The sequence below is a fragment of the Crassostrea angulata genome, chromosome 8 (assembly GCF_025612915.1).
Source record: "Crassostrea angulata isolate pt1a10 chromosome 8, ASM2561291v2, whole genome shotgun sequence".
Classification (NCBI taxonomy): domain Eukaryota; kingdom Metazoa; phylum Mollusca; class Bivalvia; order Ostreida; family Ostreidae; genus Magallana; species Magallana angulata.
Genome location: NC_069118.1, coordinates 49,638,479 through 49,651,600, shown reverse-complemented (window position 1 = coordinate 49,651,600; position 13,122 = coordinate 49,638,479). Strand labels below are relative to the sequence as shown.

Here is a 13,122-nt window from a genome sequence, read left to right as displayed (position 1 = left end):
TCTTATATTCTAAAAATTCGATTAAGAAAAAAAAATCAAAAACACGGTTTTGATACATCATTTCTAGTAATCTATACATTTTCCCGTTAATGTTTTACATGATTTGTTAATGTGGAAAGCAAAGTCAGCATGCCAGTGAACTTATCTGAAATTTCCTTATAATTATTCAGTTGTCATTTTTGGAGCCCTTTACTGGGTTATATTATACACGGATGACAAAATCTTCTTTTCAAGAACTACTGCACCTGAAATGCCAATAATTAAATCAAAGCCTCTATATAAAGTGAAAACTCTAAATAGCGAACGATGTTTCAAAATCTTCTCAAAAATTACAATGCTGTGCGTCGTGATATTACTATAATATAATTTAATTCTGGTTGTAACGCCTCATTTGAATGGCTAAACAAATTCAAATATATCGTATAACATAACTTGCCTACGTCACAATACGACGCGCGTGCGAAACGTATTAATCTGCTTGACGTTATGTTTAAATTTTGTACAAATTAACATATTTTAACTAATTAATGGGCCTTATTATCTGATTTAAATAGTAGAAAATAAAATTATAAGGAAAGAATTTAATTTCTACCTATGTTATACGAGTATAGCATAACTTGGAAACAGTTTACGCTTTTTTTATAAACCGCTTCCCGGTTTATAATGCGTAAAATGCCCCAAGTTATATTATATCGTATAACATAGGTAGAAATTAAATTCATTCCTTAAGGAAGGAGTCTTCTCGTTATCAAACATACTTCTTATAATAAGAACTTCCTGAAATTCTGACACAGTCAAACGGATCATATTACCGATTGAATCAATTTAATCAAATTTGACCTTTTTGTTTTCGCATAAAGGTCAAGTCAAGGTCACTACCTTTTTCCTCAACGTAAAGGATGATAAAAATAAGTGTAGCTCTTTGTAGTCCTGTAGACATTTGTTTAAGAAGACTCTATACTTCAATGAAATGATAGAATATCAGAATGTTTATCAGCTTATACTACTAAATTGGAATAAATATTCATACTAAAATTGATATTGCTTAGCCCGCATTTCCTCTAATTTTCTTAAATTTTTAAGAAATTTTGATTATTTTTTTTATGCTTCCAATAATAAAATATTTCTGATTTTTATGTATAATGAAGACTTTATATAAAGATATTAATTGACAGAAAAGCTAATATGTTGACCATTTAATAAGAGAGAAAAACTTATTTTTTGTGATTTTTTCACAAAAATCAATGTATAGAATGGGCGCTTTAAAAAGCTTATAAAAATGTAATTTGATAGAGAAATCATATTTTAAAAACATAATCTGAGACCCAAGTATCATATCATTTGTTCACATTAGTAAAAAATCCAACAATAAAGTTATTGTTTTTAAAATGCTAAAACAGACTCATTAATCTGCAGCAATTCTGAATTGCGAAACATGTGATATTTTCCTACGCCAATATTATGCCAAAAATATAGTCCTTGTTAGATTCTAAACATTGATTACTTTTTCTATGCCAAAGTTGTATGATATTAAAAAAGAAAGAAAAATGTACTATTTCAATTTCCTTTCATCTTGATTTAATGAACAATTAATCAAATTTACGTTTTACAAGTCGAAAACCAGAAAAGACTACTTCCTTAAGTGTAACGTGGATGAGGCAGGCGTTCTCCAAATAACAGTGAAAACAGCTTCAATTTAATAAATTTGTTTACAAATGAACAAATGAAATATACTTACAATACCACTTTCACCTCCACACTCGCTCACAACCAATACTCATTCAATTTGACCTTTAATTGATAAACCTTACTTTATCAAAATCATGAAAAATATAAATATTGAAAAAAAAATGACAGACAGAGATGCTTTACTGTTATATAAAATTATAATAATTAATTGCAAAATTTGTCAACACCTCACGTGATCTCTATTTCTTAACTGTCCAGGTTTGTCATTACGATATTAATAATGATTATCGAAATGTAAGATGAGTAGATTCTTTTTAACTGCACAATTTTCAGGCAATATCAAACTGAGGAGAAATCTCTACAGATGAACGGCGAAAATGATATGAGGCTAAAATGCCCGGTAATTTGCTGCAGTGTTGATTCTTCGAACTGTGATTCCTTAACAATTTTTGGACCCAAGAAGCATTTGCAAGTTTTATATATGAATAATTATTGAAAATTGTTCAACATCTTCTTTGAGAACTCCAATACTACAAAATGCAATATTTAACTAGGCAAACATTCTAGCTGATATAGTGCAGATTCTAAATAGTGACCTTTGGACGGGGGCCCCAAGGATATATTCAAAGTATAATATAAATATATAGTTTGCAATTTGTTTTAAATCATTATCCGATCTCCTCCAAAAAAAAAAATCCGTAATAATTCTGTGGTTAAAAGTCTTAAAAATATATTTTATTTCGAACTGCACTGCTAAAATTTAAATTGTTATGCATCCCGATTCTTAAATGTTGAATAAACATCTGCTGAAACAACACTGGCTTAAACTGGCTTTAGGAGAGGACTATCTAAGTTTTAGAACTTGTGTCTTATCCTTTTGATTTATTCAATAAAATATGTTCAATTCAATTCACTGGCTTAAATTGATTTGACTTTATAAAGCTTCTAATCCACTTTTGTTATCTTTGAAACGCTGATGCCTGAGATAATAAAATCGGTCAGTAAATGCATCTTAAAACTTCGGATATGTTGTCCACAAACTTGATTTCAGTGACCTTCTTTTCATGTTTTGTTTAATGTTTAGTTAAATCGTTTAATATATGAGAAATTTTGTAATGTTTACACTATTAACTAACAGTTTTTTATTTAAAAAAAAATACCCAAAACAAAACAAAAAACAAGAGCTGTTGTATATAGGTTAGCGATGTGGCCCATGTGTCTCTTGTGTTCTTGATGCATGTACATGACTTTGTACATTCATTTAAATCAACGATTTTTTTTCTTACAGCCGACAATGGGCATTGGAATTCAACCGGTTGTTAAACACTCTCTTCAACAGCCACATCCGAGATCTTTTGATAGTAAAACGGCGCCAAAAAGACAGATCTGGTTTCCCCTTAGTCCCTACGACGATAACGGGACTATTTTCTATTGAGTAATAAAGATAATTGTTGTAAAATATTGACAATGTAAATCTAAGCGTTGTTATTAAACAATCAAGAAAGTCAAAAGAATGGCTGCAAAATATTTGTCTATTTTATCAAAGATATGTTTAACATGGAGTTTATTTTGGGTTTTTTATAGATTGAAGTAGATGCATTTTAGGTAGGTCCCTACTCAGGATTTTTGTGGTTAGAGTAAGGTTTTTTTTCATTAATCAAGTAGAATAATACCTTACGTTATAAAAAAGCCCCAAAAATACATGCCTTAACTATTTACTTTTATCACTAGAGTCTCCAGAAGATGCATACCCCCTTCTTCGATCACATGATTTCAACCAAAATCATTATTTGGCTCATATTAAAAAAAATATCAAAGCAAAATAAAGATTCAAATGTTTTATTTAATCATTAATAATGTAAGAAAGTAATAACAAGTGTGATTATCATTATTTAATTGATTAAAATTGAATTTTTTAATGGAATGTTACAAAAATGCTATTTCAAAATTTTTACATAATTTCACATTTTTTAACTTATCTTAAAAATTTTATGGTTAAACACCATTTTTTAAACTTTAAAATATTAGATTTATTTCCACTGCAACTAAAAAGCAAAAAAAATATAGTACTTCACATGCTTCTTTTTTTTTCTACGACCTTTAGAACACATATACCCCCTTATCAAATGCAGCTAAAAAAAAGTGTCACGAACGCAATTTAAAAACACATCAGAAAACAGCATTTTATTTCTTACGCGTCTGGGTAGGGATCCACCTTAACTAAACATTTTTGACTGACAATACAATGTATGTATATCATAAATTACATAACGTAGTCGGTCCCCGTATTGATACAACATGTAAGGGGTCGTTTCCGCATGTTTCACATTCTTTCACCAGAAGTCATGCTCCACAAACTTCGCTTACACCTCTGTCAACACCCGATGTACAAGATTCTTCTACAAATTGAAACGATAGACAAAATGTCGTCAAAATCGATGTATTCACTTATTGTATCTATAACTGTGATTATAAGTAATTTAAGCTACATTTATTCATTTTTATTTCAAGGTTACTGAGAGAACTATATTTTGCGGAGGTAAAAATTAAAATCTGATTACGTGATCCAGTTTGACAGATATTTGAAAGTTTTGAAAAATTAGTTTTTGCTCGCTTCTGATTCATTGTTTTACACAAATCAGCAGCAATGTCATCCCATATGATAATTTTAAACTTGACCACAAAATCTTTGTCTCCAAGTTGATTGTACATGAGAAACGAATCAACAGTGCCATGTGATCGCTATGTTTTGATCATGTGACAGACTTTTTCCGGCGTTGACAGAGGTGTAAGCAACTTCTTGGGCCTCTCCGGTGTAAAGTAAAATAATGACAAGTATTAAACCATCAACCCAACAAGCCCAGTTCTTAGCTCGCCTGAGCTGAAAGATCAAGTAAGTTTTTTTTTATCACATTGTGCCTGTCGTCCGTAAAGATCTGTCCGTCCTTCTGTCCGTAAAGTTTTCACATTTTCAACATCTTCTCCAGAACCACTTGAAAAATTTCGGCCAAACTTTGCACAAAGAACCCTAAAGCAAAAGAAATACAAATACTGAATACAGTATTTCTTATAAATATTTGGTCATAACTAAGTTTATGTTGTTTTAAATTGGTTGGTTTTCCATTACGTCATGGTAATACCAATGAAATAACACTGAATTCGGAAACCTGCGATATACCTTGGCATACATGTACATAATTGTACATTTGAGACATATCTCCAAAATAAAAATTCCACTGTACGGGTAAATGCTGCTTAATCCGGGTATACGTAGACTTTTAATACACCATGTGCATAGTATTAAGAACATTTGTTACAAACTTGCAACCCAGTGATTTCAGATTAATGTTAATCATTTTTGGACTAAGTAAGGCTAGGGGTTAGTAAATGAAATAGTATCATAATTTGTACTCCAGAACATGTAATTCATAAATTTATAAGTTATCAGAATTTCGTGGTTTTTATTTAATCAGATCAAGGTGAACTTTCTACAAAACCTTTTAATTAGAATAAGCAATACACAAGGAAAAGTGAATGACAAAGACGACGTACGCCAATGGCGAAAGAACATTTAATCTGTAACCTTTCATTCACAGAACCACTATATACAGTACATACGGACTCTCTGATCTTTGAAATATTTTTATCAAATGATCTTATCAATTAAGGTCGTGAACGATATTTAGCGGAAACATGGCCGCAATTGTTGTGATATGTACAGTTCTCATATATGCTGTGCTCGTAGCACAATGTCAGGTCTACGTATTCGAACACATCGAAGAACACGAGCAGAGAATCTCCGTCCTCGAATCCTCCACTGCGAATGCCACGACATGTTGTAGTACCTTAAAGAAAGAAAATGGGTTGCTTAAAAACCAGAACCAACAACTGATGACCATGATGCAGAACCTATCTTTACAGGTTTTGCTTCTTCAGCAGAAGGTGGACTCCTTGACAGCTGTTCCAAGCACCCCCCTGGCGCCACCAACACCACCCCCGCCCATGACTACGGTCTCCACCCAACAGACCACCACCCCGTCAACTACAACAACAGGTAGCTTATTGATTTCATCTCCTCTTCAGTTCTTCAATACATAAACCAATTGCTTCTTCTTCTCTGTATAAACCTGTTTTTAGGTGTTTGTGGTTTTTTAACTTCAAACACAACTTAGTGTTACATCCGAGATCATTATAGTAATTCAGATCATCATCACACCCGTTACAACTTTATATATATCAAATATTCTACATAAAACAGTTGTTACTTGGTCCTTTGTTTTAAAATCAAGCTCCAGGAATATCGATTTTCTATATTCGGACCATTTGCATAGTCCATACCCAGGTCAAAAGAATAATTTCTGTTGAATCATTGAATTTCCTGGTGACTCATTTTTCGTGGAATTGATGGGTACCTCTTATCCACGAATTAACACACCCCTCGAGTTAATAAAATTAGCGTTATTTTGTAGATAATACACGAAATTACGTTCTCACAAACCTGTAAAATTTAAGCAATTCACGAAAATTGGCCCCCACAAATTTTGATGATTCTACAGTATAGGAGGATAGAATCCCCCCCCCCCCCCCCCCCCCCCGATGTCCAGAGATTATGATGTGTGATAGGATTAGTTTGGTGGTTTTTCTATTGCAAAGCCTTACAAGAAAGAAGGGGGAGAAAGATGGATTTGGAATTTTCATCAGAAATGCCATCGATAATCCAATCGTTGTCTCAAACAAGCAATATATTCATCAACTGGTGTTTTCTGAAGTCTTCTTGTTTAAAAACCATTACCTTTTACTTAAAGATATTAGTTTTAGACGAAAATGGAAATTGAGAACACGTTCAAAGCTTTTTTTTAAATAGAGAAATGAAATAATGACAATAAACAAATAAAAAAGAATTTCATACTTACAATGTACTAGAATATTTCAAATGGTGAGGATGAAAAAAATGTATTGATTGCACGTCAAAGTAGACATTTTTGAATTACACTTTACGATCAGCTGAATTTTGCATTGTAAAGCAACAATTTAAAAACATACATGTATGCATATTTAAAGAGTTTTTAATTGATCATTTAAACATAATAGCTGCTACACTACCACGTGACTGTGCTGATTGGGCCGCCAAAGGGGAAACACTGAGCGGGGAATTTGAAATTAACATAGAAGGTGAGTATTAATTAGTAAAAGCTTTAAATCTAGTGCAAAGACGATAATTACAAATCATTTTAGCATGCACGTAAATATGCTATATATAAATTCGTACCATAGCCAATAAATCTGCCTTCCCCGTTTACATTTTTATTTACATATAAATTTTCTAATATTTTTGTACATGTATATGTTTTTGTTTATGTTTATCGTTTTTAAAAATAAGAACACAAATTAGAGAGTGAGAAAAAGGGGATGGAGGAGAGAGAGAGAGAGAGAGAGAGAGAGAGAGAGAGAGAAAGAGAGAAAACAAGAGAGAACGTAAAAATTAAGAATTTGAAATTAACATAGAAGGTGAGTATTAATTAGTAAAAGCTTTAAATCTAGTGCAAAGACGATAATTACAAATCATTTTAGCATGCACGTAAATATGCTATATATAAATTCGTACCATAGCCAATAAATCTGCCTTCCCCGTTTACATTTTTATTTACATATAAATTTTCTAATATTTTTGTACATGTATATGTTTTTGTTTATGTTTATCGTTTTTAAAAATAAGAACACAAATTAGAGAGTGAGAAAAAGGGGATGGAGGAGAGAGAGAGAGAGAGAGAGAGAGAGAGAGAGAGAGAGAGAGAGAGAGAGAAAACAAGAGAGAACGTAAAAAGAGGCAACATTTAAAATATATTAAATTCTAACCCGTATCTTTTACAGGAACGACAAAACAAGTTTACTGTGACTTGGATCATGACGGTGGACGGTGGACGGTCATTCAGCGTCGCCGGGACGCTTCAGTGGATTTTAACCGGAACTGGACCGACTATCGTGACGGATTTGGCGACATAAATTCCGAATTCTGGCTCGGCAACGAGATCATCCACAAACTGACTTCCGCCGGAAATAACGTCCTTAATATCAAACTGATGGACTGGACTGGTACCATCGTCTACGCTCAGTACTCGGGGTTTTCTTTGGACGGAGAATCAAAGGACTATACACTCCATGTCGGCACGTACTCAGGAACGGCAGGTATGTCTAGTTGACGAATAACCGCTAACCCAGTTTTGCTTTTCCCGTGCAATTTTTTTTTCTGATACCTGGGGGGGGGGGGGGGGGGGGGGATCGGAGGAGGTTTGTTGCTTTCATTACTGCCGAGATGTATATATTAATATTATTTGAAATAAAGTTTGATTGTATTTTTATCTTCGATCGTCATTTAAATTGTGAATAAAGTGTTATTTTTGATAATCATCAATCAATCTAGTTTGATACCTCGTCACACATGCGTACTATTTTCTGTTTTCCAAACAGACAGATTTTGTTGTAGAACGTTTTTATCTAATAAAGTAGTGTATCTTATATTGAACAGATATAAATGGAGTTATTTATTAACGATTATTGACATTATCGTCTTATTTTTAGGTGACTCCTTTAATTACCCACAATCCAGTTTGCTGAGCCATTACAACCACCGGTTCAGTACCCCGGATCACGACAGAGATAACTCATTCATGAACTGTGCGCAAATTCTCAAGTCGGGATGGTGGTTCAATTCCTGCTACAGGTCTTATAATTTTAATCTTTCTTAAACAGCTACTAAGACGTACGATAGACTTCGCACACGGTTCGGAATGTGTTTTTGACGATAAATTTGTAGAGCAAATTAATGCATAAAAATGATTGTTCTTTGCACCAATATGGAATAAAGGGAAATATTTGGAAAATACAAAATACAATATTGCAGCTTTATAAATCTGCAAATTTTAACAAATAAAAAGATCATTCAATAATTTATAATTGATTTTTATTTTAAATTACTTTTAAAAGCTCCAACTTGAATGGGGATTTCCTGAAGGGGGTACCCTACGGACCAAAAACCAACGGGGAGGTTGCAGGACAGCCTACTCTTGAGGGGACAGGCATTGAGTGGTATCCATGGAAACAGAAGCAGTATTCAATGGCCCACGTGGAAATGAAAATAAGACCAGTCTAAACCATGCAATAAATGATTATAGTCTTTTGAGTCAAATGTCAATTTCTTTTTATTCACACGTTAATCTACGGAATGGCATTAACGGCGACATGTCAATGAGGAAAGATAACTTGTCTAAGCTTATTCTAATTTAATAATATACTTCGTAAGTTTGAATTTCAAATCTGAATGGAGTTATTCTTCCCTCTTCAAGTGAACTAAGGAAAATTCACAGGGTCATTTAAAATCAACGTATTACTGGGAGTATGCTCTTTTTTATTTCTTAAAATCACTGCATGTAATGAGTAAAATCTAGATATATAATTAGTTACAGTGTGTATACCATAAACATCATCCGGGGATATAGGGCGGTGGGTCGGGTGGATCCGGACCCATCCATGGGAAAATCTATTTTTTTTAAATTTACATGGTAAAATTACCGACAATGTAAAATACGCCTAGGTACCATGATGGGTATCCCTGGCAGGACAATGCCTCTCAAACTAAGCTTTTTAAATTGACATTTTTGCTTAGCGACTGAAGAGTAATGGTTACAGAAATAGTGAAGGGCGTCAAACCATTAATTGTTTTGGCATTGTGTCTTAATACACTAAAGACGTGGTGTAATTACTTTTCGAAAAATACAGTTAAAAGAGAGAGTTTTGTGGTCTTTATAAAGAAGAGTAACTTGATCTGGGATTGTGGGTTCGAATTTGACCAAAACAAACTTAGCCACCGGTCAATCAGATGATGTGTCGATTACGTATAGAGACTCACCAAGATCACGTCTGGTTACGTCACGATATCAAAATGTACAAATATATATTACCATCAATAAATTTACAAATTGACAGACATTTGTATTGTATTCCATCAGTTATATTAATTTTTTTAATACACTGGATGTAATTTTATAAAACTAAATAGATCATAATCGTTTGGTGCAAAAATGGATCCAATACTGGTGCAAATCAACAGGATAATCTGCTGACTGAAGAAGACCCTTGTAAATTCATCGATACCTTTGAGTGGGAATGTTGACTGTACGAATTATATTGACTTTTCCCCCAGGTCTGGGTACTTTACTATTGCAGTGTTTACAGACCATTGCCACAAGACCTACCCACATATTTAACCCCAGTCTCATTATGAATTCAATGGTCCTTCCGATGTGGTGTTGTATTTCTGATTTACTGTTTGCGTTCTCTGGGATTTCTCTTTGGTCTTTGGATGACGATTATGAAAACTGCGCAACAGGTTGTACAGTTAGCGATGATGTCTCATGGTTATCTAAGTATCGAGGAAATTCTGGTGAGCCAACACTCCTCCTTCTGTCGTCGCGTGGTCAGATGTGTAAATAAGTTTTATTAACAGTAGGTTTGGTATGTTAAGGATTGCTAAAGTTTAAGACTTTTATCTTTATCAGTAATATATCTCACTTTTATATCAACTATAACACTCCTTGGCGTATTGAGTCAATATGTGAATCATTTTATATTACTTTCAAACATTGATTTCCTGAATTTTTTTTTAAAATATGGCCTTCCTCGAAAGCTACCAATGAATATAAAAATAAGATATCATTTTTCTTTCGAGTAAGAGTTGGGCTGAATCTAATTTGATAATTTTGTTTTATCTGTTAGGGGTTGGTTTACGTTTCTTATCTTCTTTATGTTAAAGGGGTATATTATAACCAAGTTATTTATACATTTTTATGACGCAATTTTTGTTTGTCATTTTGTGGAAAAACTGTTCGGTTCATCATTTATATCTGTAAAAAAAGATATTAGTTGACACTTTTAATTTTTCAAATATTACATTGCAGGAGAGGTGCATGATAAATATATTGTATCTTGTCCTATTTTCTGTGAAACGGTGCATAAAACCTGCTACCATTAAAAAGTACTTTAATATCTGTTATAACTTATATTCCACATAAAATGAAACATTGCTGACATTTTAAAGGTTCCTAGGCGGCAAAAAGATGAAGGAAAAGATCGAATTTTTGTTTTAAAATCATGGTTTAAGGATCTTTACAAGGTCATGCATATTCTGATTTAATAATACACAAAAACGTGTCTTAAAAAATCTTAGATAAGCATAATAAGTGTTTCTTTATGTTATGTTGAAAAAGACAAAATGATATTCTTGAATCCCTAGGACATCCTTGGGTCCTGTAGTTTTCATAGATTAAAGACTTCAATCCTAGGAACCTACACCAAAAAATAGGATGGTCGTGGCCAAATGTAGACTTTCTTCCTTAAGACGTGGCCAGATGTAGACTTTCTTCCTTAAGTCGTGGCCAGATGTAGACTTCCTCCTTAAGTCGTGGCCAGATGTAGACTTTTTTCCTTAAGTCGTGGCCTGGTGTAGACTTTATTCCTTAAGTCGTGGCCAGATGTAGACTTTATTCCTTAAGTCGTGGCCAGATGAAGAATTTCTTCCTTAAATCGTGGCCAGATGTAGACTTTTTTCCTTAAGTCTTTCTTCCTTAAGTCGTGGCCAGATGTAGACTTTCTTCCTTAAGGCTCGGCCAGATGTAGACTTTCTTCCTTAAGTCGTGGCCAGATGTAGACTTCATTTCTTAAGTCGTGTCCAGATGTATACTATATTTCTTAAGTCGTGGCCAGATGTAGACTTTCTTCCTTAAGTCGTGGCCAGATGTAGACTTTCTTCCTTAAGTCGTGGCCAGATGTAGACTTTATTCCTTAAGTCGTGTCCAGATGTGGACTTTTTTCCTTAAGTCGTGGCAAGATGTGGACCTACTTCCTTAAGTCGTGGCCAGATGTAGACTTTCTTCCTTGAGTCGTGGCCAGATGTAGACTTTCTTCCTTAAGTCGTGTCCAGATGTGGACTTTCTTCCTTAAGTCGTGGCCAGATGAAGACTTTATTCCTTAAGAAGAAGTGCTTAATACAGTGGTAAAAGAAAATATTCAAATTTTAAAACTAGTATATTTGGATTTTCCTTTACCAAATTAACGTTTATACCTTAAAGACCATTTCTGAAAAGAACTATATATGATAAGAGTTAAATTTGGCCCCCATAATTCGCCATTTTTTAAGTGTTTCGGGTACAATAAAATGTTAACTAATTTTTTAGAAGAGTTGATATAAAATATATTTTTCATCTATTTATGTGATTTATTTGCACTCACTGGCAGTATATGACGTCAGAAGTGACGCAATTTCTATAATTCAATCAAAATTGGCCAACAATTGACATTTTTCTTATATATTTACGAATGGGAAATATAGAGCGCATGCTTGAACAAGTAAAATTTTTTTGTCATTTATTAGTCTTGGCTAGATACATCTCTGATTAAAATATTTTATTTGTTCATGAATGCGCTCTATGTTTTCGGAAGGAAAAACTGCTTGAAAACAAGCTGTTTTACGCTAAAAATGCAAAAAAGGCGGGAAAAGGTTGTCTTTACAATGTCATATTTCTAAATTGTGGGCACTTGAACCAAAATGAATATTATGTAAACACATCACATACATATCTGTATTAAGAAAACAAAGAATGATAGTAAAAGGATGATGTTCATTTTAGGGGGCCATTTTAGGCCCTTATCATATATAGTCCTTTGTGATAAATCTAATGGCTAATTTGTTGACCACGCAGCCTCCTGAAATTAAAACAATGAGATTAATATTTGGTTCAAAAATTCTCGGCCAGGTTAACGAACTGTCTCCTCGAACGTGAACTGAAAATGGTATCCAGATATAAAAACGTTCTCCATGGTAGGTACGGTCCAGATTGAGTTAATTAAAACATTTTTTTGTTATTTGTATATTAAGTTTGACTTGTTCTGGTTAAGTGAACTAAATTGACTTTGGTCTACTTAAGACTGTTATATTTACGAATTCTTCCCTAAAAATATTTCACATACAAGTTATTTTAGCTGAACATTTTACTAGAACATGTATACTTAATAATGCAGCATAATAATAGATATCAGAAGAAATATGAAATTAGGTTTATATTGTTGTTATTCAACAAATTTAATTGGGGTTTTTTTCATGAGTTTGAAATTGACCTTGACCCACATACATATAAGATTATGTCACGCTGTTACCAATTGTCCGTGCATGTAAGTTTGTTAAGTGAAGATTTAATATATTTGTTTAAGTGTAGTATCTAACAAACTCATTCCTTTAAAATATATTGGACTTTATAAATGTATACTTAAACGTAACACTGGGAAAGAGACAAACAAATGAAATGATAATTAAACATTATATTTCAAGCATTGACCAAATTGTCTCTCATTTTCGGAACGATTGAGGATTTACGACATTGT

The 13,122-nt window shown here is 33.1% G+C and overlaps 1 protein-coding gene across 1 annotated transcript; it reads left to right on the top strand.

Annotated features, from left to right (window-relative positions):
• The first annotated feature begins 5,360 nt into the window (after nucleotides 1-5,360).
• On the top strand, nucleotides 5,361-8,869 carry LOC128160018 (fibrinogen-like protein 1). Its single transcript, XM_052823260.1, has 5 exons — nucleotides 5,361-5,743; nucleotides 6,781-6,861; nucleotides 7,561-7,875; nucleotides 8,269-8,410; nucleotides 8,674-8,869. The coding sequence occupies exons 1-5, from the start codon at nucleotides 5,383-5,385 to the stop codon at nucleotides 8,837-8,839; spliced, it is 1,065 nt and encodes a 354-aa protein (XP_052679220.1). The 5' UTR covers nucleotides 5,361-5,382; the 3' UTR covers nucleotides 8,840-8,869.
• The last annotated feature ends 4,253 nt before the right edge of the window (nucleotides 8,870-13,122 follow it).

What these genes read in the sequence shown, in the direction of transcription:
- LOC128160018 (XM_052823260.1), top strand. Translation starts at nt 5,383, where the DNA reads ATGGCCGCAATTGTTGTGATATGTACAGTTCTCATATATGCTGTGCTC. An exon ending in CCCGTCAACTACAACAACAG is followed by an intron (nt 5,744 to 6,780) that starts GTAGCTTATTGA and finishes TAAACATAATAG; the next exon opens with CTGCTACACTACCACGTGAC. An exon ending in TGGTTCAATTCCTGCTACAG is followed by an intron (nt 8,411 to 8,673) that starts GTCTTATAATTT and finishes TACTTTTAAAAG; the next exon opens with CTCCAACTTGAATGGGGATT.